Source organism: Dromiciops gliroides, chromosome 4 (assembly GCF_019393635.1).
Source record: "Dromiciops gliroides isolate mDroGli1 chromosome 4, mDroGli1.pri, whole genome shotgun sequence".
In the NCBI taxonomy this organism is placed as follows: Eukaryota; Metazoa; Chordata; class Mammalia; order Microbiotheria; family Microbiotheriidae; genus Dromiciops; species Dromiciops gliroides.
Genome location: NC_057864.1, coordinates 98,693,591 through 98,720,627, shown reverse-complemented (window position 1 = coordinate 98,720,627; position 27,037 = coordinate 98,693,591). Strand labels below are relative to the sequence as shown.

Here is a 27,037-nt window from a genome sequence, read left to right as displayed (position 1 = left end):
TTTTTTAAAAAAAATCATTTTTATTATATTTTAGTAGCTCAAAGCTTCAGGGTAGTAAGGAGAGAAAGGTGACGTATATGAGGATTCTCTCACTTACGTTCATCAAGGCAGGGGCCGGTCGCTTCTTTAACTGAGGGAACCATGGACCACCATCTAGATGCCTGAGTGACAATATTTTAACCTAACATCTTCCTTCTACAAAGCCTCATTGAAAGCATATCATCTTGGGACAGCTAGGTGGCGCAGTGGATAAAGCACCAGCCCTGGATTCAGGAGGACCTGAGCTCAAATCTGGCCTCAGACACTTGACACTAGCTGTGTGACCCTGGGCAAGTCATTTAACCCTCAATGCCCTGCAAAAGAAAAGAAAAAAGAAAGCATATCATCTTTTCTTGAAAACTATAAAGGGAAGTAAATAAGGAAAATACAAAGAAACCCCCAAGAAACCAGCAGTGGACTATCATGCCACTTTTCATGTTCAACCTATAATTCTAGAATATGGAGAATGGTGGCAGCATCAACTATCCCCTAGTTCCTTTTTGTTTGCTCTGAACTAGTCAAATTCCCCACACCCTCCTTGCTTAAGGGACAACAAAAATTATTTTTCACCATATCTAAGGTAAGCTAGGATTAAGTTAATTAATGAAGTGGAAAATTAAATGAAAAAGAATTATTAAGCTTTGATAGTATAGTTACAATGGCATAAACTTGCCTTTTTATTAATTTCATGTACTCTTTTGGGGCAAAGTCTACCTTCTCTTCCATCTTTTCCTGGACCTCTCTTCTCCAAATATCCCATTAAATGAGGATGATAGCCAGAAGTGTTATAATAAATGTTTAACAACGAGCTCTCCAAAAAAAATGAACCAATGATACATCTTTAACTACATCCTGCATTATTTTTTTTCTGGGGCAATTGGGGTTAAGTGACTTGCTCAGGGTCACACAGCTAGTAAGTGTCAAGTGTCTGAGGCTGGATTTGAACTCAGGTACTCCTGAATCCAGGGCCAGTGCTTTATTCACTGTGCCACCTAGCTGCCCCCTTACATCCTGCATTATTAACATTTTTCTCCATCACTTTCTTAAGTCTAGACAACCAACAAAATGAAAAATCAAACCCTGACTTGTAGCCTTTGCTGATTTTCTGGAGGTATAAATGCCAACACTGAACATTTAACACTCAGTTTTTTAGAACCTGTTAAAGCTGGCTCCAGCACTCCTCCAGAAGTAAACAATGAAGGAGGGAGTGCCTTGCCCACTTTCTAAATGTTAAATTAAGAAGAAGAAGAAGCAATACTGGAAAAGTCCCTGGATTTACAGCCAAAGACCCAGAGTCAAAATATGATTCTGCCACTTCCAAGCCACGTGACCCTGAACAAATAACTTCACCTCTTAAGTATCTATTTCCTCATCCAAAAAAGGAAAGAATTGGATTTGAGGATCCTCTTGGTGCCTTTCAGCTCTAACATTCTCTGATATTCTCTTTCTCTTTTCAGTGGCCAGTGACAGAGAGGTCTTTTTAAAAAGTTTAATAAAACCAATCACATCTTTCTAAGGGATTGCTTTATAATGAAAGATCTTCAGCCTCACTTTGATAAAATGTGAAAAACATGAACTTTCAGTTATTTCTTGACCAAAGTCTATATGGAGGACTTCAGGCAGTCGATGTCTGTGGCACCTAGGCCCCTCGGGATGGGGAAAGAAGTGGTCACTCATTCAAGCAATGAGCCTACATTCTCCTCAGGGAGGTCAGTACCCACAAAGTTGTCCTCTCGTGTCTCTCGTTCCATTTCAGTGAATTCACCAAAGAACGGGAAAAGGCCAAGTCTCGGGGGACTTTTCAGAAGCTTCGGGAAAAGCAGCAACTGGAGGAAGACCTGAAGGGTTATATGAACTGGATCACCCAGGCAGAAGTCATGGATATTGATGACATAAGAGAAAGTTTGTATCTCATCAGCTAAGGAAAATGTCCCACTTGTTGGCCTCCTCTGCAGCGGTAGAGACACAGGGTGGAGTGGGTTCCTCTCCAGGACTTTATGGGAAGCTTGTAGTCAGAAACCGAGTCCATCTCAGCATAACCTGAGCTTCAAGCCAAACCGATGGCATTTAGCATGCTACATATGTGTCTTTCTCTCTAGAAGACTGTCTTTCTTCTGTCAAAGATTAGCTCTCCTCTCCAAAGCTCTCCTGCTAACAACCCTTAATATATCTTGCTTAGCATTCTCTCCACCAATCCAGAGTCATGCATGTGCAGCCCATAAAATGCCCCAGACTTGAATTCAAATCCAGATGACACGAATGTCTCTTTAGCATAGCTATGTCTTTGGAAAACATTGCCCTCTAAAAGGGTCTTATCTTGGGAAAGTTTTCCAGATGTGTCAATGTGGGAAATCCCCTCAGAGATAGAAATGCCCATCGGCTTGTTTGGCTGACCATTTCTCTTGGGTCCCCCAGGGAAGCTGTCCGCAGATGAAGGAGGCTCAGACACAGAGAGCCTCTATGAAATAGAAGGCTTGAACAAATTTATCCAATTTCTGTGAGTATCCACAAAAACTGACTTATAGTCATAACGACTATATGTTGTCCATCCTCAGGAAACCATGGAAGTTAGCTCACTTACCCATTTGGGAAACTCAACCGCCGCTGATTAGTTTTCCAAATATCCAGACCGACCGTCTTTCCACTAGTCTGCAAAACGTGCCAGAGAGGTGTAGCTTTTAGAACCGGAAGGAATCTTAGAGACACTGAGGCCAAAATTCACATTTAATAGATGAGGAAACTGAAACCCAGCAAGGTTAAGTTACATACTTAAGGTCACAAAAGGATTAAGGAGCAGAACACGCTTTCAAACCCAGCTTCTCTCACTCCAAATCCTGTGGCTCCTCCCCTGTCTCTGTGCTCAGCCCTTTTCCACCCTCCCTCACTGTGGAGATCAGGACAGTAGCCACCGCCTACAGCTTATGGTGAATTAAGGGACCTCTCTCTTGTGGAGATTCTACCCAGACCTGAACAGAATAGGCAAGAGGGGATGGTTAGTTGGCTGGGGGGGAGGGGGGTTCCTATTCCTTTTCATTCTGATGTTTGTCTGAGTTTCTTTATGGGTAGGGCACATGGGCTTGGGCTACTTGGAATTGCTTCATCTCACCTGAGAAGTTTGAGAATAGCTAGTTCTCACCCTATCCTTCTCAAGGGTTATTCTCTTAGTTTTCTTTTATGTGGAAAGAGAAAACACACCCCACCAGCCACCCAAACCACAAAGACAAGTTACCCACTGAACTTATTTTTTCCTTGAATCACCTTTTCTCACTCAACCATCTCCCTGCATCTCTCTGTCTCTGTCTTTCTATCTCTCTGTTTCTCTCTCTCTTTGTGTCTCTGTCTCTTTTTGTCTCTGTCTCTGTCTCTCTCTCTTTCTCTGTCTCCCTCTCTCTCTCACTCACATGCGCGCGCGCGCGCGCACACACACACACACACACACACACACACACACCTGGGTTTCTCTGAGAAGCAGCACAGATATATTTGTATATGACTTGACTGATGAGAGGGAAGGAGAAGGGAATAAGCATTTATTCAGCAAGCACCTACATTACAGCAGGCCTTGGTGCTAAATGCTTTCCAAATATGATTTAGGTTGATCTTCACAACAACCCTTCAATGTAAGGTGCTATTATTAACCTCACTTTATAAGTTGAGGAAACTTGGGCAGAGAGAGGTTCAGTGATTTGCCCAAGATCATCCAGATGCCAAGACTGGATTTGAACTCTGGTCTTCCTGACTCCAGGCCCAGTACTCCATCCACTGTACCACCTATCTGCCTCGGAGAAACATGGAGGGACAACATCTAGGGAAATAAATAAGACATCCAGCATAGTATAAAGCTATGTGATGCACTCGATGGAGTGCTGGACTTGAATGTCAGAAGGATCTGGGTTTAAATACTGCTCCTGACAAAGATTCTGGGTATCACATATACTTTCCTACTTGGCTGACATGCGGGTTATCTTTTCCTGTTGCTCTCAGTTCCCCCTTCCCCAATGTACCAAAGAAGTACTTAGGTTAAGCAACCCACCCACCTAAACCACATGTTTGATACCATATGCCTCATTTCCACACCCATAATTCACAACCTTTTGATGGAGAGAGGAGGCTGGTCAGTTTCATTCTTGGTCTTCTGGGGTCAGAATTGGTCATTGAATTTTGATCTGAATTAAGATGTTTTTAAGTCTTCTTTTCCTTGGTGTGTCTATTGTTTCTTGGTTCTGCCTATCTCAGTCTGAGTCAGTTCTTACAAATCTACCCACATTTCTCTGAATCCCATGCTGCTCGATAATATTCTATGTACATATTCCACCATCACCCCATCAGTGGGAGTTCCCTTTGTGTTTAGTCATTTTCTGCCATGAAACATAGAGCTTTACAGGGGCTTTTCTAACTCTGACTTCTTTAGATACATCTTTAGCATAACAAAGTAGAAATAACTCTTGCTCTAGCCAGAGGACCTGGGTTCAGATCTCGCCTCTGTATGACTTTGGGCAAATCACTTAATCTTCCTAGACCCAGTCTAGAAGATGTTTTAGGTACCATGGTGGCATCTGGTGCTACAGTGAATACAGAACCAGTCCTATAGTCATGAAGACCTGAATTCAAATCTGGCCTTAGATACACTAGCTGTGTTACCCTGGACACTCAACCTCTCTTTGCCTTAATTTCCCCAACTGCAAAACGGTGATAATAATAGCACCCACTTCCCAAGGTTTTTTGTTTGCTTGTTTGTTTGTTTGTTTGTTTTAGTGAGGCAATTGGGGTTAAGTAACTTGCCCACGGTCACACAGCTAGTAAGTGTTAAGTGTCTGAGGCTGGATTTGAACTCAGGTCCTGCTGAATCCAGGGCCGGTGCTCTATCCACTGCACTACCTAGCTGCCCCCCAAGGTTTTTGATAGTATCAAATAAAGTATTTGTAAAGGACTCAACACAGAGCTTGACAAATGCTATACAAATGCTTACTCCCTTCCCTTGTATTCAGTAATGGTATTACTACACTAGCAGACATAAACAATTTCATCATTTTAACATAGTTCCAAATTATTTTCTAGCTCTTTGTTGTTAAGTCATTTTTCAGTCATGCCCAACTCTTTTTTACTTCATTTGGAGTTTTTCTTGGCAGAAGTACTGGAGTGTTTTGCCATTTCCTTCTCCAATTCATTTTATATTTTATAGATGAGGAAACTGGGACAAACAGGGTTAAGTGAATTACTCAGGGTCACACAGTTAGTAAGTGTCTGAGGCCAGATTTGAACTCAGGAAGATGAGTCTTCCAGACTCCAAGTCCAGTGCTCTATCCACTGTGCCATTCAACTGCCCATTTTCTAGCTTTACCAGCATTGTATTAGTATGCCTGTTTTCTCACAGTCCTTCCAAAATTAACTGTTGACATCTTTCATCATCTTTGCCCGTTTTCTGAATATGAAGTAAAACCTCAGAGTTTCCATCTGACTTTTTAAATTGTTTTAATATATTTTTACATCTTATATATTATTTTATTGTTAGTGATTTGGAGCATCTTCTCCATGTTTTTGCATGACCATTTTCTCTATTTATCCCCCTTCCTCTCCTTCCTGGAAAAGATCTTGGGGTCCTTTTGGTCCCAGAACAATGATGAAACTGACCTTCCTCCTCTCCCCATAAGAAGCTGTGGACTGTGGGTGCAGAAGGAGAAATATGCTACCCGAGATGGTCTGTGGGTTGGTTTGGCTCCTCTCCAAAGTGTCCTGTCTTCCTGACATAATCACCCTTCACAACAGGCACACCGTTTCATAGGAATTTAAGTCAGAGGGACTTCATCCCCCAGTCCCATCTTAAAGCCCATGACCTTATGGGAAACACAGGTGCTGAACAAGTTTGCATGTGAATAATGGAGATCTTAAGGGTAGGGTGAAGGGTCTTCAAGCAAAGGAAATTCCAAATACTCAGGAGCATGGCTCTGGCACCCAAGGCTCTGCATCTCCCTCTTCCTTGTCTTTCTCCATCTTAACAGCCGCCACTGGAGACAGTGGAATCGCATCTTCCGCCGGAAATGTCAAGAGGTTGTGAAATCCAAGGTCTTTTATTGGCTGGTGATCCTCGTCGTGGCCCTCAACACCCTATCCATTGCCTCAGAACACCACCTCCAGCCCCTGTGGTTGACCCATCTGCAAGGTGAGAATGGGCTATTAGGAAGAATAGTAGCCAAGGGAAGGTCTGACCCAGCTCAAAAGGCAATGTTAAGGAAGGTTATCAAGAAGTAACTGGGTAGATGACACTGAGTTATCCTCTTCCTCCCCTGTCAGTCAATGAGCATTTATTAAGCACCTACTATGTGTCAGGCACTGTGCTAAAGGACGAGGGAACAAAGAAAGGCAAAGAACAACCTCTGCCCTCAAGGAGCTCACAATTTCAAGGGGTAGGCAACATGTAGACAACTAGATACAAATAACCCTTTCAAAAAGACCCATCCTTCTGATACCAAAGGCTTTAACAATGTCCACAGCAAAATAGGATCAAGTTGGAACAGCAAGTGAATAGGACGAATTGACAAAATTCTAATGATAGCTAGCAATTATGTAGCACTTTAAGCTTGACAAAGTGCTTTACAAATATTACCTTATTTGATTCTCACAACAACCTTAAGAGGTAGGTCTATTATTATCCCTTTGACCGATGGGGAAAACTGTAGCAGACAGATTAAGTGGTTTACTCAGGTCACACACAGCTAGTAAGTGTCTGAGTCTGGATTTGAACTCAAGTTCCCTTTCTCCAGGCCCAGTGACCTCAGAAGTCATCCAGTCTAACCCTTGCCTGAAGGATGATTCTCCTCTAGTGATAGGGAGCTCATTTCTTCTAAGGGCAGTTTATTTCCATTTTTTTAGGGCCACCTAGGTGGCCCGTTGGATAGAACACTGGACCTGGAGTCTGGAAGACTTATCTTCCTGAGCTCAAATCTGGCCTCAGATACGTACTACCTGGGTGGTCCTAGGCAAGTCACTTAACCTTGTCTGTCTCAGTTTCCTCATCTGTAAAATGAGTAGGAGAAGGAAATGGCAAATCAGTCCAGTATCTCTACCAAGAAAACCCCAAATGAGATCACAAAGAGCCAAATAGGACTGAAATTGACTGAACAAGAGTCCTCTGTAACTAATGGTCTTTGAGAGTTGCTTGGGACATTCAGAGGTGAAGTTCATACTAGTGTATGTCACAATAACAATACCTGTTTTCCTGCATTGTTGACAACATTAAATTTGGTTATATTTGTTCCCTTTTGAGGGGGCTATTTACATGATATTTTAAAGGGTTTTTTTGGATTTGACTTTGATTATTAGAAAATATAAATGCTTTTTCAGGTTGCTATTAAAGAAAGAAATAAGCATTTATTAAGTGCCTACTACGTGCTAGGCATTACGCCAAGAACTTTATGAATATTATCTATTAACAATTTCATTTCCTCCTCCAAAACTTGTCTGCTCATAGGGTATTTGATGATTTTTCCATTGACGGCTGAATTCTAGGTATTTGGTGCAGTTCTTTATAAATTCTGAGTATCAGACTTTTTTACATATGTATCCATATTTCTCCCTATTTCTTTTCTTTTTATTTTAGCAATATTGCTTGTTGTCGTGCAAAAAAAATCTTCCTTGTATAAGAATACCCATTAATTGTGTGTTCAACAATTTATTTGACTTGTTCAATATATGTACTTTTTCTTCTCTCCAAAATTGAAGTGAATATATCATTCATTTTTCTTCATAATTGTTTATGATTTCAAATTATTTTTAGATGATTAGCCCAATAAGAGTTTTTTGGTAGCATATGGTATAATCAGTGGATCCAACCCTTGGAGATGGGGGAGGAGACTAGTATACAGCTATCAAATATTCCCCACAGTTTTATTTGAATAATGACTTCATTCCCCAGTCGTGGGTTTATTAGCCACTAATCCCTTATATTCATTACAGTCTATTTCTGCGTCCTTGTAAAACTCTATCTTATTAGAAATAAGCTCCGTCCTATGAAAACAGATCCCTGGCAGAATTCTCAGGGCTGAGACTTTCAGTGTGTAGCAGGATTCCAGGTTTGGACTCCCCTTACCCAGGTTCACATTCTACTCTAAGCAGGTGTCATGAAGGAAAACAGTCTCTCAAATCTAACATCCTTTGTGCATGGGGCGCTGAAAGAAGGAACTAGAGGGAGTATGGAGGCAAGAATAGACACTGTCCCTACCCTCTGGGAACTACCAGTTTGCTGACTTGAGCAAGTCACTTACTCCATGGCTGTCTCCTCAGCTGCAAATCAAGAGGGAGGATAAGACTGCAAAGTCCCTTCCTGCTCTAAATCCTTTGACCCTGAAAAGTTATGTTTAATCTGAGTTTTCACAAATCAAAATGACATATTTTCAATGCCCAAGAGCAACACAACAACATTTAAGGAAATTCTTCCATGAATCAATCCTTTTGTGAGAGGAGGGAGGATTCCTGCTACACAACACCAGAACATTTGGACAGAACAAAGAACTACTGTACATTTAGTACTGTACAAAGTAAGTTAATAGACACAGTTTCTTTAATATGAAGCTTACAGTCTAACATATACTTAGATATAACCAAATGCTTAGGGGATATAAAGTCATATACACATATACATATACATATATATACATGTATGTAAGTATGACTATATATATGTGTATATGACTATATATATGTATATTTATGTATATAATTATAGATATATTTGTGTATATGTATATATTACTTTATATCCCCTAAGTATCTGGCTATATCAAAGTATATGTCAGACAGTAAGCTTCATATTACACATATGTGTATATATACATACATACATATACATATATATACTTTTATATATACAAATATATAACCTTTAATTATTCATCATGCAACCACATGACACAGTGAAAATTATAAGAACCTTTGACGAGCAGTCCTTTTTCCTAAGTCTAGTTTTGATTATATTCTACCAGTTTTTCTTTTTTTTAATCCATTTTGAATTTAAATACAAAAAGATAAAAAAAGAAAATTTCTATGTATACAACGCAACATAAAAAGGCTTTAATAGAAAACAATGAATTTCCATTTCACAATTTGCTTTAAAAAAAACAACTATGTAATAAATACTATGAATCATTTTCAAAGCTGCCCTGCTTTTCTGTGCTTCCTGATATATAGTCTTGTAAGGCTTCACCTGAGAACTGGGTAGAAATTCAGCTCTATTTAGCAAATCTTTTATTCATAGGGAGTGCAAATTTAAATTGTAGACCAGATTGTAAAGGGGACATTTATAATATTTAAATAGTCTTCAAGGACTTTTAAGCATCTTCATCACATTGGAGGTAAATTGTTACAAATAATTGCTCTAATAATTGTAAATCAGTCTTCTCTACTTCTCTAATCATTAAAACAGGTCCCTGAAGGGCCCCCATTTAGACAACAGATGGAATAATTAGAAGAATAAACTTCACTTGTCTAGCTTGTAATATGAGGTTCTTAAGACTAATAGCACCATATTTCTTTTTTAATAGGGGGTAGGGACTTGATCTGTGATTTAATTAGTAGAAGGAATTCCTAAATGAGGCAATTCTGTCTTTCCATACAAGTCAGTCACACTGAGTCTTAGGGAGTTTATGAAGAGCATTTGAGAGGTTAAGGTGACTTGTCCAGAAACATAATAGCCAGTGTGTATGAAAGGCAGGATTTGAATCCAGATCTCCCCTGTTTTAAGACCAGATCCTTAGCTACTATACACACTGCCTTATGTAGGTTGTAATTAAGAGTTTTCACTACTTCACATTGGTTCACCTTCCCTCAATTTAGACCCATTTTAGTGAAGGTTTATTGTACATAAGCATTGAAGCAAGATTCTTGAGTGATTGGAGTGAGCTGAATTGGGTGTATTTCATTAAGGAAAATTTCATTTGTTGCTGTTCTGTTGTTTCAGTCAGTCCTATCTGACTCTTCTTGACCCCATTTGGGGTTTTCTTGGAGAAGGTACTGGAGCGGTTTGTTATTTCCTTCTTCGGTTCATTTTACAGATGAGGAAACTGAGGTAACCATGGTTAAGTGACTTGCCCAGGGTTACACAGCTAGTAAGTGTCTGAGGCCATATTTTTCCCCATCTTAATAGTATTTTTTTACAATTACATGTAAATATAGTTTTCAATGATGAGGCCAGATTTGAACTCAGGAAGATGAGTCTTCTAGACTCCAGGCCCAGCATTCCAACCACTGCACCACCTAGTTGCTGGAAAATCCCATAGAGACAATGAATTTTATTCTCAGTTTGAGGGAATAACTTGGAGAAAAGGATAATGCACAATGTCTCAGGTTGAAGGACTGATCAAGACAAAGACATAGGGGTGGCAAAAGGTGGATGGGAACATAATCTTGAAGCTTACCACTGACCCCTGACCCCTAAACCTATTCTGACTTTACAGATATTGCCAATCGAGTACTTCTGATTCTATTCACCATTGAGATGCTGATGAAGATGTACGGGCTGGGACTTCGACAATATTTCATGTCTGTCTTCAATCGCTTCGACTGTTTCGTGGTGTGCAGTGGAATCCTAGAGATCATTCTGGTGGAGTCCGGGATCATGACACCCCTCGGCATCTCTGTCCTTCGATGCATCCGCCTCCTGAGGATCTTTAAGATCACCAAGTAAGGAAATTGGGGGCAGGGGGAGGGACAGGGGAGGAGGGTTCAAGGGCATCTTCTTGGAACAAGAGTCTATTAAAATTCTGGGTTTCTCAGTCCCCATCCTCCCCCATCTTTCCCCACTTCATTGTTGTATGCATAATAATAATAATAATAACTAACTTTTATATAGTTTTCAGAGTGATGTGTGTGTGTGTGTGTGTGTGTGTGTGTGTGTGTAAAATCTCATTAAATTGTCATAACAACCCTATGGAGTAGATGCTAATTTTTGGCTCATTTTACAGATGGGGAAACTGAGGCTGAAAGTGGTTGAAGTGGCTTACTTGGAGTCATACAGTGTCTGAGGAAGGATTCAAACCCAGGTCTTCCTGAATCCAAGTCCAGTGCCCCCAAATACTACAACACATGTGCTTTTCCTTTTCATTTAGACTGACAGGTTCATTTTGAGTGAAAATTACTCTTTTCCTTTTAGGACTCATTCCCCCCTGCCTTGCTCCTATCTCTGCCTCAGCTACTTCCACAAAGAGGAGGCTGTAATTGAGAGTCAAGACAGTGCAGACCAAGGAGAAAATGAAAAAAGAACAAACAGGGAGAAAACAAAGGCAATGGGAGGCAGGAGAGAGACAGAGAGAAAGGGAGAGAATTAGAAAGAAGAGAGACAGAGAGGAAAGAGGAAACGGAGAGAAAGGAGAAAGAGACAGAGACAGAGAGAGGAGAGAGAGAGATCTTGGGTCAACACCTTCCTGAGCCTCTCATTCCTCATCCATAAAATGAACGGGGTGACTAGATGATCTCTAAGGATAAAGAAACTGGCCTGGAGTCAGGAAAACTCATCTCCCTGAGTTCAAATCTGGCCTCAGTCACTTACTGGCTGTGTGACCCTGGGCAAATCACTTAACCCTGCTTGCCTTAGTTTCCTCATCTGTAAAATGAGCTAGAGAAGGAAATGGGAAACCACTCCTATATCTCTGCCAACAAAACCCTAAATGGGGTCGCAAAGAGCCAGACACAACTGACTGAAATGACTGAATAACAACAAAAAGGACTCATGAGTGTGTTGGATCCAACTCAAACCATTTAAAGAACTGATTGTTAAATTTTCCGTATGAATAATTAATTATCCCTCAAAAGTCAGCAAACACCTACAAAACAATTCTTTCTATATTATTTTGTTGATTGTCTAGATAAGAAAGTAATGGAGAGAACTGTTAATAAATCATCTTAAGTAGGGGTATATCCTGAGTCTTTTTTAAAAAGTCCATTATTAAACATTTACTAGCACACTCCTGTATCACGTTCTAAAATCTATTAACCTATAAAGTAACAACTAAACCCAAAATTTCCAGCTCTCAGACCAATCAATTTGATTCAATTCAGCAAGCAGTTATTAAGACCTAAATGATGGGAACAACTAGGTGGCACAGTGGGAAGAGCACCCAGCCTGGAGTCACGAGGACCTGAGTTCAAATGTCACCTCAGACACTTACTAGCTATGTGGCCCTGGGCAAGTCACTTAACCCCAGTTGCCTCCAAAAAACAAAGACATATACTATGTGCTGGCCCTTTCCTCTCTGGGCCTCAACGAGCTGGACAGGTTCATTTTCACCCCTAAAGAGTTCCTAGGCTGGATGCTGCAGATTGGCGAGGGCTCATTACCCACCCCTCTCATCTTCCCTTAGGTACTGGACATCTCTGAGCAATCTGGTGGCCTCTCTACTCAATTCCATCCGCTCCATCGCCTCCCTGCTCCTCCTGCTCTTCCTCTTCATCATCATCTTTGCCCTCTTAGGCATGCAACTCTTTGGGGGAAAGTATGACTTTGAGGACACAGAAGTGAGGCGCAGCACCTTTGACAACTTCCCCCAGGCCCTCATCAGTGTCTTCCAGGTATGCTGGCTCATTCACCCCTGGGAGTCACGCTGGGCTGCAGTTCAGAACAGTGGACAGTCAATCACCAAATATATATATATATATTAATCTTTGTACTGGGCGCTGTACTAAGCACTGGGGAGACAAAGAAAAAAGGAGAACCGTTCCTGCCCTGAAAGAGCTTACCTTCTAACAGGGAAGACAACATGTGTATTAATGGTCATGTACAAGATACAGGAAGGTCATTTGCCATCAAGAAGGGGGGAAGCCAGGGATTCTGCGAGGTGGGGGTGAGGGGGGGGGTGGCTTGTAGGCACAGAATATTTTTTTTTAAAAAGGCACTTTTTAAGCCCCCGTCTAGGTCAAGCATTGGGCTGAGTAGGCAGAGAATGAAGTAGTCCCTCCTTTCAAAGAAGGGGAGCCCCAATGCCCCCTACCTTCTTTTCCTACTTCTGCCCCTGCCTCTGTGGGAAAAGGCAGCAAAAGGCGATGCCTTCTTGCTCCAGTCTGGGAAGGCACTGGGCTTTACTGGAGGTCACTGAAGGAGACTCAGGTTTTTACTTGCTCTGAAAGCCACACATCTTTCTGGGTTTTTGGTGTTTTGTCATTGTTGTTGTTGTTGTTGTTTGTTTGTTGTTTGTTGGGGTGGGGGGCAGTTCGGGGCAATGAGGGTTAAGCGACTTGCCCAGGGTCACACAGCTAGTACATGTCAAGTGTCTGAGGCCGCATTTGAACTCAGGTCCTCCTGAATCCAGGGCCAGTGCTTTATCCACTGCACCACCTACCTGCCCCTCCACGGATCTTTGTGAAGGGGATTTTAAAATAGAGGTTGCACGAAGACTCCCTGGTGTTCATAAATGTTCATGGCACATAGAAGGCACGTATGTGGGGAAAGCACTGACTGAGTCAGAGGACCTGGTTTCAGATCCTGCCTCTGCCAGGATCACTACCTATGTGACCTTGGGCAAGTCACAACCTCCTTGCACTTCAATTGGCTCATCTATAAAATGGGAGGGTTGAACTAAATGATTCCTAAGTTCTCTTCCATCTCCAGATATATGATTGTTTATGATGGTCATCAACCTTACAGGAGCCTGCTACAGAAGCAATTCTGCCTGGGTCTGATTGGCCCTACAAACAGTTTTACCCACTGTATAAGAGGGGATCAAAGCCTGCCCCCCTTCCACTAAGTTCTTTGTGTGTCCAGGAAGAGTATATTTCATAGAAATGATGTCTGGCTGTATTCTTAGAGCATGTGGCATGGTCAGTAGCTCTTCCAGAATATTTTTAGTCTCATAATTCTTTGAGGATCAGAAGCGGGCTAGTGGAGTGACTAACTCCATAGTACCCCGAGGGGCCAAAGTTAATTCTGCAGTCTTCTTTGCTAAAAGAGACATTCCTCTGTAAGGAATTGTTGTTGTTCAATCTTGTGCTACTCTACATAACCCCATTTGGGGTTTTCTTGGCAAAGATACAGGAATGGTTTGCCATTTCCTTCTCCAGCTCATTTCACAGATGAGGAAACTGAGGCAAACAGGGGTTAAGTGATTTGCCCAGGGTCACACTGCTAGTAAATGTCTGAAGCCAGGTATGAATTAAGGTCTTCCTAACTCCAGACCCTGAGTTCTCTCCCCTTAGCCACCTAGCTGCCCTATCCTAAGAGGTATTTACTTTAAAAGGTAATCAAACAACAACTGTGTCTTAAAACAATGGTGTCAAATTCAATCAGAAATGAGGGTCATTAAACACCATTAAATGATACATAAGGATCCCTGCAGAGGCATTGACTTAAAATACACACACACACACACACACACACACACACACACACACAGATATTATCCAAGTTTTCTTGTATTTTTATTTTGTTACATATTTCCCAATTACATTTTAATCTAGTTCTGGCCCTCAGGCAGTGAAATGCAGTTCATTTCACTAACCAGTTTTAAGAGGTTAAAGTACTTCCTTTAGACAAGGAGCCCTAGAGATACAAAAATAAAAGGCAAAAGAGTCCCTGCCCTGGAGGAGTTACTAGTCAACAGTCAATCAGCAAGGGTTTATTAAGCACCGAGATAAGGAGGGAAGTTAGCCAGAGCTTGATTCTCTTAGGACACTTGGAATAAGCAGATTGTGGAAGCGGGGAGGAAGGAGAAGGTCTTAGAAATCCTTTCTTCTCTTCTCCCCTTCCCTCCTCTCCCCTCCTCTTCTCTCTTCTCTCCTTTCTTCTCTCTCCATCCTGCACACCTGTCCTTCCCTCTTCTCCCAAACCAGATCCTGACAGGTGAAGACTGGAATTCCATCATGTACAATGGCATCATGGCGTATGGTGGCCCCTCCTATCCCGGGGTGCTGGTCTGCATCTATTTCATTATCCTCTTCATCTGTGGCAACTGTATCCTTTCAGAAGGGGTTGGGTTCCTGCCAACTCAGAAGGGTAGCCATTCGCTCTATTCCTCATCAGTCATCCCATGTCCAGCACCGCTCTGTGACCACCCATGTCCAACACCCCTTCTCCCCATCTTCATCACACATTTAACAGATATATCAGATTCAAGAGGCTCCTGTTTGCAAAGTCTTCCCCCCAGTGGTTTCCCATTTACAATTGACCCAAGAGGGTTCCTTAGCCACTCTACTCCCCAGATATCCTCCTCAATGTCTTCTTGGCCATTGCTGTGGATAACCTGGCTGAGGCTGAAAGCTTAACCTCTGCCCAGAAAGCCAAGGCCGAAGAGAAGAAACGCAGGAAGATGTCCAAGTCAGTAGTCTTGTTTTCAGCCTGGGGCACGAGCCTTGGTGTGCTCAGCCACAGGACAGGGCAGTCAACATTTATTAAGCATCTACTATGTACCAGATGCTGTGCAAAGTGATGGGGACTCAAAAAAGGCAAAAACAGGATCCCTGCCCTTTGAGGGCTCAAATTCTAATGGGGGATAACATGCCAGTAACTGTATGTAAGATAAATACAGCAAAAGTGATATGCGAGAAAGTGGGGCAGGAGATGTAGATGAAGGGAAAATTGACAAATGCCACCTGCAGGAGATGGAATTCTGACTCAATCTTAAAGGAAGCCAAGAAGGTGAAGGTCAGAAGGGAGGGCATTCCAGCCACGGGGGAAAGACAATGCAAAGGCAAAAAGAGCTGAGAGATGGGAGTCATGTAAAGAATAGCAAGCAGTCCAGTGAAGTGGGTTGTATAGAACATGAAGGGCAGCGACTTGTAAGAAGATTAGGGAGGCAGGAGAGGGTGAGGTTGTGAAGGGCTTTAAAAGCCAAACAGAGAGTTTTTGATCCTTAAGTATTATAATAGGGAGCCATGGGTGTTTATTGAGTAAGATGGGGAAAGAGATGCCAGGGTCAGAGGTGCGATTTAGGAATGTCCCTTTGGCAGCTGAGTGGAGGATGGATTAGAGTGGGACAAGACTTGAAGTAGGGAGACCAGTTAGGAAGCCATTGCAATAGTCCAGTTGTGGGGTGATGAGGGCCTGTACCAGGGTGGTGGCTGTGTGACTACAGAGAAGGGGATGTATACAAAGTATGTTGGGAAGGTAGAAAGGACAAGACTTGGCAATCTTGAGGTTATGTGGGGTGACTATTCAAAATAGACCCAATTCAACAAGGAAGCTCACGGAGCCCATGTTTCATTTTCTTTTTCTTTTTTTTAATTTTTAGTGAGGCAGTTGGGGTTAAGTGACTTGCCCAGGATCACACAGCTAGTAAGTGTTAAGTGTCTGAGGCCAGATTTGAACTCAGGTACTCCTGACTCCAGGGCCGGTACTCTATCCACTGCGCCACCTAGCTGCCCCCCATGTTTCATTTTCAAGCAAGCCCTTTCTCCCAGAGGAAGGTGGAGGCCATTAACCAAGGCTGTTCTTCTAACCCTGCTTCCAATGATATCACATAATATATCCCTAGTTCCTACAGATGCTGCCCCCAAAAGTTTTGTGCATGGTCTGGAATCATAAGCACAGCTCATCCAGCTAATGTGAGGCTGTCCTACTCAGAGCTGTTCTTGTCAAGGGAGCCACCATCCTCCCAGTCACCCCTGCTCCCAGTCTCCATATTATGTTTGCACCCACTTTGAATATCCAGTCTGTCACCATCTTGGCATTTCTAACTTCACACCAATTCCTGTACATCTCTTCTCTACTCCCATAGCCACCACCCTACTACAGACCCTTATTACCTCACCAAGGGACTATTGCAATAGCTTCCTAATTATCTCCCAGCCTCAAACCAGCCTCTACTCCAATCCAGAGAGAGAGAGAGAAAGAGAGAGATGGATGGATAGATGGATGGATGGATAGATAGATGGATGGAAATAAATCTATATGTAGATTTATAGATATAGACAAACACATATGGAGAGAGAGAGAGAGAGAGATGAATGGATGGATGGATGGATGGATGGATGGATGGATGGATGGATGGATGGATGGATGGATGGAAATAAATCTATATGTAGATTTATAGATATAGATAAACACATATGGAGAGAGAGAGAGATGAATGGATAGATGGATGGATGGATAGATAGATGGATGGAAATAAATCTATATGTAGATTTATAGATATAGATAAACACATATGGAGAGAGAGAGAGAGAGAGAGAGAGAGAGAGAGAGAGAGAGAGAGAGAGAGAGAGAGAGAGAGAGAGAGAGAGAGAGTTCATGGTTATTTACTCATGGTCTTCCCCATTAGAATTTGAGCTTCTTGTAGGCAGGGACAATGTTTTGCCTTTCTGGGTATCCCTGGATCTGTGGCTGATACACAATATAAATGCTTGTTTACTGAATGGCCTTACTGAGATTTCTCATTCAGGGGTCTGCCAGACAAGTCTGAAGAGGAAAAGTTGATTCTGGTCAAGAAGTTAGAACAGAAGGCCAAGGGAGAAGGCATCCCCACCACAGCCAAGGTAAGGGTTTCATTTAGGGGCATTTTCATATCCCTGGGGAATGATGGGATGTCAGAAGGTCAGCTAGGTCATCTCTCTGCCTTTGGGTATGATTCTAGCTAAGCTCAGATGGCTTTATCGTACCAGCCCAGGCAGATATGTGTTTTGTCATTTCCTCCCTAAGAATGGAATGTTGACTGTCCCCACACACACACACACACCGGAGTTTCCCCATCTCTGAAACCAGGCATAATTCTGCCCTGCCTTTTCTCCAACTAACACTGAATCCTATTGGCCTGAGGGGGTTTGGAGCTATTGGAAGATGGTTTCCTAGAGGGACCATCTCCCCATCTCCACCATCCATCCTAGGCTGCCGCTTTTTCTTTCTTTCTGCAGCTGAAAGTGGATGAGTTTGAATCCAATGTCAATGAAATAAAGGATCCATACCCTTCAGCTGATTTCCCAGGTGAGCACTGGGCTTTGGAAGTGGGATGGGGGCTCAGTCAGGAAGTGGAAAGACTGGGCCAGAAGGACCAAGGTCTGCTGAAACAAAGATATATAGTATTTAAACATCCCATGGGATGTTTAACTACTTAAGCCAAGGTTCCCTACCTTAGGGACTATTTATGTCGAAATTCCCCAGAGTGTTTAAAAGACAACCCCCAAATGGAGACCCTGAGAGAAGAGATTTCTTTCTGTGTCCTGAATGCTCCATTATGCTCAAGAAGGAGTCATTTTGCCAGCCTGTCTCTCCCTACTAGTTCCACAAAGTAACTTTTTTTAAAGTTTTCAATTAAATTCAATAAGTACATGTTGGGTGCCAGGACAAGTCATACATATCCTTGTGCCCCAGACAAAGCTGTTAAAATTTGCCATCCATTTGTTCCTATCCTCCACAACCTTTGACCTGACATCAATTCAATTCAGTTAGGCCAAGTCCAATGCTACACATTAGAGATACAAAGACAAAAATGAAATAGTTCCTACACCCAAGAAGCTTATATTTTATGGGGGAGAAGAGAGCTTTTACGCAGATAAGTAAATTTAAAAGCAGATAGAAAGTAATGGGGTGGCTAAGAGAATTAACCATTGGGATAGTCAGGGAAGCTTCCTATAGGAGAGGACTCCAAAGCTGAATCTTGAAGGGAGCTAAAGGTTCCAAGAAGTAGGGAGGATGAGTGTTACAGGAATGGGGAGCAGAGTCTGCAAAGAGACAGAGATGAGATGCCATGTGTGAGGAATATCATGTTGGCCAATCGGCCTGTAATATAGACGATGTGAAGGAGAGCAATAACATAGCCACGTTAGAAAGACAGATCAGAGGCACATCATAAAGGGCTTTAAATGACAAAGTAGTCTGTATTTTAGCCCAGTGGAAATAGGGAGTTACTGAAGGTTCTTAAACAGGGATGTGACAGTCAGACTTATCCTTTTTTTTTTTTCAAAATAAATATCTGTGGGTTATTGGGCATGATTTCTTAGTATTGAAAATGGGCACATTTATAAAAAATTAAGTGAAAAAATTCTTTGTCATCTTTGCACGCTGTGCCCTACTTAACTGCCTTATTCAGTCATTCCTGACTCTTCTTGACCCCATTTGGGGTTGTTTGGCAAACATACTGGGAGTAGTTTGCCATTTCCTTCTCCTGTGGATTAAAGCAAACAGACATTAAGTGACTTGCCCGAGGTCACACAGCTAGAAAGAGTCTGAGGTCAAATTTGAACTCAGGTCTTACTGACTCCAGGCATAGCACTCTACCCACTGAGCCATCCAAGTGCCTGCCTGACCCAATTCCATCTTGGAAGCCTACTAGCTCTAGTTACCTATTCCCTATCACGCTTATAGTCTGCCAAACCTGGGAGCAATCTTGGAGGTAAACTAATCCATTCTTCTCGTTTTAAAGATGAAAAAAACAGAGAAGTAAAGGGATTTGCCCAGGGTCATCCAGGTAGTAATTGGCCAAGCCCAAACCCAGGTTTTCTGGATATAGGTCCAGTGCTCTTCCCCCAGAATCAACATGGTTTCACCCAATGTATCATGCAACATCAAAAATGTACAAATAAGGCCTTGAGCAATAATTTTGGAGAGTTGAACACAGAGTATACAGTAGATTACCAACTCTCGAAGACCTTAAAGTCTGACTGAAGATACAAGCCCATTCCCATGTAAAACAAGAAACTAATACAATGCAGTACCTATCTATGCATGGCCAAAACAATAGGTGATAGACTTTGGAGTAAGTATTCGTAGCAGATAAAACATAAAAGATTGGAGAATGGGGCAGGGGAGGGGAAAGGAGGGAAGAAAAAAAAAAGGGAAATCATGAGATCATACGGTCCATGAGTCAACAGCGTGATAGGGCAGCCAAAGAAACGAAATACAAGGCTGATTTAGGAAATCAATTGTTATTATCATTATTATGAATCATAATAATTAATACCACTCCACAATAAGTTTCAATAGTCTTACTCTACTCTTGGCTATTTAGACCAAGAGGTCTGGGGACCATCACTTAGGAAGATTATTAATTAGCTGGAAAGCACCCAGAGGATGGGAGTCACCTTGATGAAGGGTCTTGAATCCATATCATATAAAGATCAGTTTAAGGAACTAGGGATGTTTGGGTGATTGAAGAGAAGACTCAAGGAACTTAGCACAGTCTTTAGCACATAGTAGGTGCTTAATAAATGTTTTATGACTGACTGACTCAGGGAGGAACATGGCAGTTGTCTTTACATTCTCAAAGTGCTGTCCCATGATAGGGGGATTAGATGGATTCTCTTTGGCCACAGAGGGAAGGACCAGAAGCAAAGAGTAAAATTGGCAAAGAAGTCATTGATTTGATGTCAAGAAACCCTCAAGAATGAAATTCTGAGGCTCAAGGAAAAATAATTCCATTGAAGAGAAAAATGGAAATTGTCTGTGTTGACCAGAAAATTAAGAAAACAATCAATATGACAAAATTAAAGTCTTTAATCGGAGCAGAGTTGTTGCAGCTCGAGACGTTTCATAGCAGGTGCTAAGAATGCTTAAAGATGGGAACTGGGGGCAGGGATTATATGGGGTAACAGGATAGAGAAGGAAGTGATGACCTCTGGGAAGAGTAAGTTTCTCACAGATAGAACCTACCTAATGCAAAAGAACGTTTTGCATAATAAGTTAAAGTCCAGGAAGTAAGCCTGGGAACCTCTAGGAGAAGATAGTTTGGAGATCCATAAAACAGAGTCTGGAATTGACAAAGTCTGGTCAGCCCCAGGAAATTTGTTGGCCTGGGAATGGAGACCAGGAAAGGATCAGTCAGTTCTTAGTAAAATGTGTTTGTCATTTGGCAACACCAATGTGCACACAAAGAGAATCGACCAACCAACTTAAATTTTAAGGATATGCACAGGAGAGGGGAGCAAGAGCAAATAATATGAAATAATTACAAAAGCCTGGCAAAGTCTGGTAAAAAATCGTGTCAGAATTGCTAAAGCTCAGAATGAGTTGAGAATGGCAAAGGAAGCTCATTTCTCGAGCATAGGTCATCACTGAGGATACACTTCAGGCTACTTGTACCTATCCAGTGATTTTTTTCCATTGCCTTTTGGGTTAGCCACACTTTTCATTCCTCAGAGCCGCAAGGCCACAGAGCATCATCAGGAAAATATGTGTGTGAAAAAGATGCAATTTTGCCCCCAGAAGGAATGGGAGATGAAAAGTGCTGTGGGATCGCTTAAATGCAGACCAGTAGAAGACAACTGTTCCTATTCCATTCCAAGTCTCTCTGTAATCCCTGATTTAAATGTGTTTACTGATGTACTAATTCAATGGACTGATCATAGAATTGCATATCCTCATCTGAGTAATAGGCATTTTTCATCCATTTAGTTCTTTTTGTATGGATTATTCAGCCAATTTGTGTACTTGGAGGTTGTTCCAGAACCAAATTAAATCCTAGCAGGTTCTACCATTCTGGAAGAGCTTCAACTATAATATTAGAAACAGATCCTGTCTGCTGTCTGAAGGCCAGCCTCACTAAAAGCGCACAGACTCATGGCCAGTAGATCGGCCACATGGGAATGAATCCTTTAGTCATGATGACCAATGCATTGAAAAAAGCTTGGTGGGCAGCTAGATGGCACAGTGGATAAAGCACCATCCCTGGATTCAGGAGGACCTGAGTTCAAGTCTGGCTTCAGACACTTGACCCTTACTAGCTGTGTGACCTTGGGCAAGTCACTTAACCCCCATTGCCCTGCAAATAATAATAATGATGATGATGATGAAAAAAGCTTGGCATATATTAGGTGATGAATCTTTATCTCTCTGTGCCTTGGTTTCCTCATCTGTAAAATAAGTTAGACTCAATGACCTGTAAGTTCCTTCCAGTTCTAAATCAATGATTCCCTGATTGTTGGTTTTGCATGCCCCCCCACACACTTTTTAGGATTTGTGTGCCCTTCTCTTGTTAGGTTTTGTGTACCCCCTCCCATTGTTAGGGAACTTATTAGATCCCCTCTCTAACCACAGAATGTATAGATGGAAGGAACTTTAGACACGATCTAGTACACCCTCATTATTTTAGAGATAAGAAAACTGAGGGGTATAGGGATCAAATGAATTAGGTAGTTTGTGGCAGAGCTGGGATTGGACGTGGATCTTCAGCTCTTGGGCAATCTTGTCCATAGCTTCTCTCAAGATGGAGAGCAGACACTGTGAAGGGTTTTCTGCAGCTCCACACATCTTCCCTCTTCATCCTTATACCACCTTCAGCCCCCAATCCTGAGAGTGATCATCAAAGCCTGCACCCCTCCTTTTGACAGTTCAGCACCACTGTTCCCTGTCGGGGTGACAGCAGGTGAGGGAGGCTGCCCAGAGTGGCAAGCTGCTGACACTTGATGCCCTGGTCAAAACTCCATGCTTCATCCTGGGCAAGTTGCCACGTGGTCCTGCTAGCCAAAAGGACCAGCCTCTGGGGGGCACCTAAGGTGAAAGATGATCTTTCTGGGCTTGATCTCTGAAAGCCTGGTGGGGTGGGGCCCTTTGATTGGGAGTCAGAGAACTTGGGTCACCTCTGTGACCTTAGGGAAGCTGCTTCCTTCTTCCTCAGTCAAATAAGGGGGTTCATAGGATCATCTATATAGAGGTCTCATCTAGTTCAATTCAATTCAACTCAACCAATGTTTATTACATGCCAGCTCCATCCAAGGAATTGCGCTAGGCACTGAACCCATGAAGACAGAGACAAAGCAGTGCCTGTCCTCACGAGGCTTACGTTCTTCTGAGTCTGATATCCCATTATTCCCTGATCCTATGACCTTGATGGAGCCCTTGGGGCCAGGGAGAACAAACAGAATTCTCAAGGAATGGTTCAACATCAGAGTTGACATGATGACCTCAGTTGCTTCCTGCCCCCCTAATCTGCCCATTCCACACAGGAGATGATGAGGAAGAGGAGCCAGAGATCCCGCTGAGCCCGCGGCCTCGCCCCTTGGCAGAGCTACAGCTGAAAGAAAAAGCGGTGCCTATGCCCGAGGCCAGTTCATTCTTCATCTTCAGCCCGACCAATAAGTAGGTGGTGCCCTCTATGGTGTTTTGTTGGTGGTGATGGGAGGCCTAAACCTGTTTTCGTCAGTGCAGAAAACTTCCAATGTGCAAACTCCCTGTGTTAATGGCGATGGGTGCACGGTACAGGTGAAAGGATGTGGGTTCAAATTCAGCCTCTAGCCCAACCTGTGCAACTTTGAACAAATCACTGATCCTCTCAGTGCCCAAGTTCCTCATCTGCAAAATTAAAGGGGTTGAGCTAGAAGATCTCTGAGGCCCCTGTGATTTTGTAGCTTATTTGCAATGGATAGTACCTAGCACACTGAGTGGCTAAGCATGCCTCCCCTCACCGGGGCACCACCCTCCCTTTCCTTTTGCCAGGATCAGGGTACTGTGTCACCGGATTGTCAACGCCACCTGGTTCACCAACTTCATCCTGCTCTTCATTCTGCTCAGCAGCATCTCCCTGGCAGCGGAGGATCCCATCCAGGCAGATTCCTTCAGGAACAAGGTGACTCCTGCCCCACCTCCCCTCCCCAATCCCTAGATCACAGGTGTCTCCTCTTTGCCTAGTCGTCCCTGGGTTCTCAGCAAATTCCATTCCCAGGGGCATGGGAAGGGTTGGCTCGAAGAATCACAGAAACACAGAGCTAGGAGGCACCTCAGAGATTATCGGGATCCCCTTGACAACATCCCTGACGTGTGTTCATAAAACTTCCACTCCCAGACTTTTAGTAATGAAGGACTCGCTACTTCCCAAAGGATCCTGTTCCTACTTTTGTACAGCCCCTTCTTAGGAAGTGTTTCCTTATACTGAGCCTAATTCTGCTTGCTGCCACTTCTCCCCGATCCTTACAGTTCATAGCAGGGCATAGTATTGTTGTAGTATGAAGACCATTGGCTTTAGAAGCAAAAGTCCTTTGATCTTGGGGAAAAGTATTTATTAAGCACCTACTATGTGCCAGCCATTATAAACCTCTATGAAAATGCATAAGATAACACATGCATGAAGAGACAAGGATCAGAACAGATGGAATGTGTGAAGGTGCTTTGTAAGCTGAAAAGTTTGTTGTTGTTCAGTGGTTTCAGTCATGTCTGACTCTTTTTGGCCACATTTGGGGCTTTCTTGACAGATATTAGAGTGGTTTTGCCATTTCCTTCTCCAGGTCATTTTATAGATGAAGAAACTAAAGCCAACAGGGTGAAGTGATTTGCCCAGGGTCACACAGCTAGCGAGTTTCTGAGGTCAGATTTTGAACTCAGGAAGGTTCCTGACTCCAGGCCCAGCCCTCTATCCACTATGGTACCACATAGTTGAAAATCACTACACAAAAATGTTAGGGGGGGCAGCTAGGTGGAGCAGTGGATAAAGCACCAGCCCTGGAGTCAGGAGTACCTGAGTTCAAATCCGGCCTCAGACACTTAACACTTACTAGCTGTGTGACCCTGGGCAAGTCACTTAACCCCAATTGCCTCACTAAAAAAAAAAAAAATGTTAGGGATTATCACCATATTCTTTAGCACCTGCTGATAGAGCTACCTCTTATTTCACTGACTCTGCATCCTCACCAAATTCAGGCGTGACTATCCCTAGCCATCTGGTCATAGCAGGATGATCAAATCCCTATCCCACACCATTCATGTCATTTTGGGGATAGGTCCCCGCTATGGCCAGATTCTCCAGCCTGTGACTGAATCCAGGATTCAAGACCATCCCATAGCCAACATATCATCCCCCTTCTCTTGGATCATTTGGTGTATAATGGCTGTGATCCTACTCCCCCACCTGGCTTCATTCATGAGTTTTGTGGACTCTAAGGAATAGCCCTGGATCACAAACATATAACTGGGTCCCCTGCTGTCTCCCCATTCTCATTCATATGGGATTAGATATCTAAAGTGATCCCTATTCTCTTATTTTACAGATAAATCACACAAGTTGCAAATGAGTAGGGTGGGATTTGAACTCAGGTCCTCTCAATTTAAATCTACTGCAGTTCCATACTACAGATATGGTGCCATACTGCAGACAACTCCTGATTTCCCACCTTTATTAGGAAGCCTTTCCAGCTAATCATAACAAAGGCAGACCTTGTGCCAGATTCTAAACCTCCCAAAAAAGAAACCTCAGACATGTCTCTTACCTTGTCCCCTCACACACAGCCCCTCAAAGGTGCTGGCCTTTACTTGTCCACTAGGTAAATTGGATTAGTGAATGTCAGAGCTAGAAGGAATTGTAGAGTTCATCGAGTTGAATCCCAGGACAGGGAAGGAAACTGAATCTCAGAGGGGAAGTCACTTTTCCAGTGAATTAGTGGCAAAGCCTGGATTAGAAACCAGGTGTCTTAATTGCCAGATCAATGCACTTTCCAGAGAATAGTTTATCCCATCACCTTAGATTGCAACGTCTACAAAATGATTCTATTCATGCACGTGTTTGAGGTTCTAGGACTCAGTTTTCTGTGGATTTGCTACACATTTATCCCTATCAGTGTCAGGTCTTGGACTTTAACTCATGGGCTTTTAACCTCTGGGGTAGTCTGGTGAAGCCTATGGGCCCCTTCTCAGAATAATATTTTTAAATAAATAAAATATGTAGGAGTACAAAGGAAACCAATTATCTTGAAATAGTTATCAAAGTAGTTTTGTTTTTTTAGTTCACAGACCCCGAGTTAAGAACTCCTAAATATCTATTCAGTTTTGTCTGTGGGACAACTTCTGTACCATGCCTAGCAAAGTGTCCAGTACAAATAGGTTCTGAATCTGTTTTGCTTTTTGGTTGTGGTGATGATATCATTGTCGCCTCACTGACTCTCACTGGTTTCTTTTTCTCCTCCTATGTCACTCCTTCATCCTTATCTCAGATCCTTGGCTATTTTGACATCGCCTTCACTTCTGTCTTCACTGTTGAAATTGTGCTCAAGGTAAGTGCTCTGGAAAACTCCTGAGGGTCCCCATCTGTCCAAATGTCTTTTTAAGCCAAGTCACTTAGGTACCTCTCCCAGATTAAGGCTCCCAGGCTCCCCTTTGCACTTTTAGAACAGTTCCTGGAAGCAAAGGCGGAGTCAGGGGGAGGAACGGAAAGTAGCATCTATGCCTCTGACCAGTTTACCGTAAGATAATAGATTTAGAGTACAGATCAAGAAACTGAGTCACAGAGAGATTAAATGACTTTGTCCGGGGTCATACAGCTAATAAGTGAGAGTCTTTTAACTCAAGTCTCAAGGGAAAGATCAAATCAGCCCCAAGGGCAGCATATCTTTCCCAAGGCCCTACCACAAATAGGACTTTCCAAATCAAAAAGCCTGAGTCCCGCAGGAGGAGTTCTGATCCAATAGCCAAGCCAGCCAATAGAGGCAGACCGTAAAAAAGTTACCCTGGGCCTTTCACCTGACTGGGTCAGCCACCTTTCAGAGCCTCTCCAGGTACACTTGTACCTAGGCCTTCATGCTTTCAATTTTCTCTACAAAAATGGCCTTTATCTGAACTGGGATTGGTTCATTAGGTTTTTGTGGCCCAACATCATTGGTCCATTCTATAATCTTAGGCCCACACTTAGCTAATCAAGAAGTTCCAAAAATGGGAGAGAAGATGGAAAGTAACCACCATATGTGAATAAAACTTATCCTGCCACCTCAGAAACAGAAAACAAAAACCCTCCAAAAGTATACAAAGAGAGCCCCATGTTGAGCACAATGAAGTAGTATAGAGTGATGCCCTCCTCCCATTCCCCCTCCTTTTGTTATAAGAAAGGAATCTGCTTGAGGGCAAGAACTATATCTGGTTTATATCCACAACCATGCTTGACAAAGAACATGGTATATAATGAGTACTTAGTGAAGCTTTACTGAATTAAAACTGAATGGGTAGATGGGTGGAAGGGTAAATAGGTGGATGGATGGGTGGGTGGATGGATGAGGATAGGATCTGCAACTCTATTCTCATGACCCAGGAGACAGGATCAGGATGGGTTTATAATATAGTCCACTGGTTAAACCCTCCAGTGAAAAGAAATTATTTCCTTACTTCCTAAATCAG

At 42.6% G+C, this 27,037-nt stretch overlaps 1 protein-coding gene across 1 annotated transcript in view; it reads left to right on the top strand.

Moving 5' to 3' along the window:
• CACNA1S (calcium voltage-gated channel subunit alpha1 S) overlaps positions 1-27,037 on the top strand; it is a 98,741-nt gene that overhangs the window by 37,132 nt on the left and 34,572 nt on the right. The window contains exons 8-19 of the mRNA XM_044002526.1: positions 1,796-1,941; positions 2,455-2,536; positions 6,039-6,199; positions 10,488-10,713; positions 12,390-12,597; positions 14,851-14,971; positions 15,220-15,334; positions 17,397-17,490; positions 17,866-17,935; positions 22,891-23,023; positions 23,381-23,510; positions 25,864-25,923. Coding sequence (XP_043858461.1) covers positions 1,796-1,941; positions 2,455-2,536; positions 6,039-6,199; positions 10,488-10,713; positions 12,390-12,597; positions 14,851-14,971; positions 15,220-15,334; positions 17,397-17,490; positions 17,866-17,935; positions 22,891-23,023; positions 23,381-23,510; positions 25,864-25,923 — 1,546 coding nt within the window. The remainder of the gene's footprint in view (positions 1-1,795; positions 1,942-2,454; positions 2,537-6,038; positions 6,200-10,487; positions 10,714-12,389; positions 12,598-14,850; positions 14,972-15,219; positions 15,335-17,396; positions 17,491-17,865; positions 17,936-22,890; positions 23,024-23,380; positions 23,511-25,863; positions 25,924-27,037) is intronic.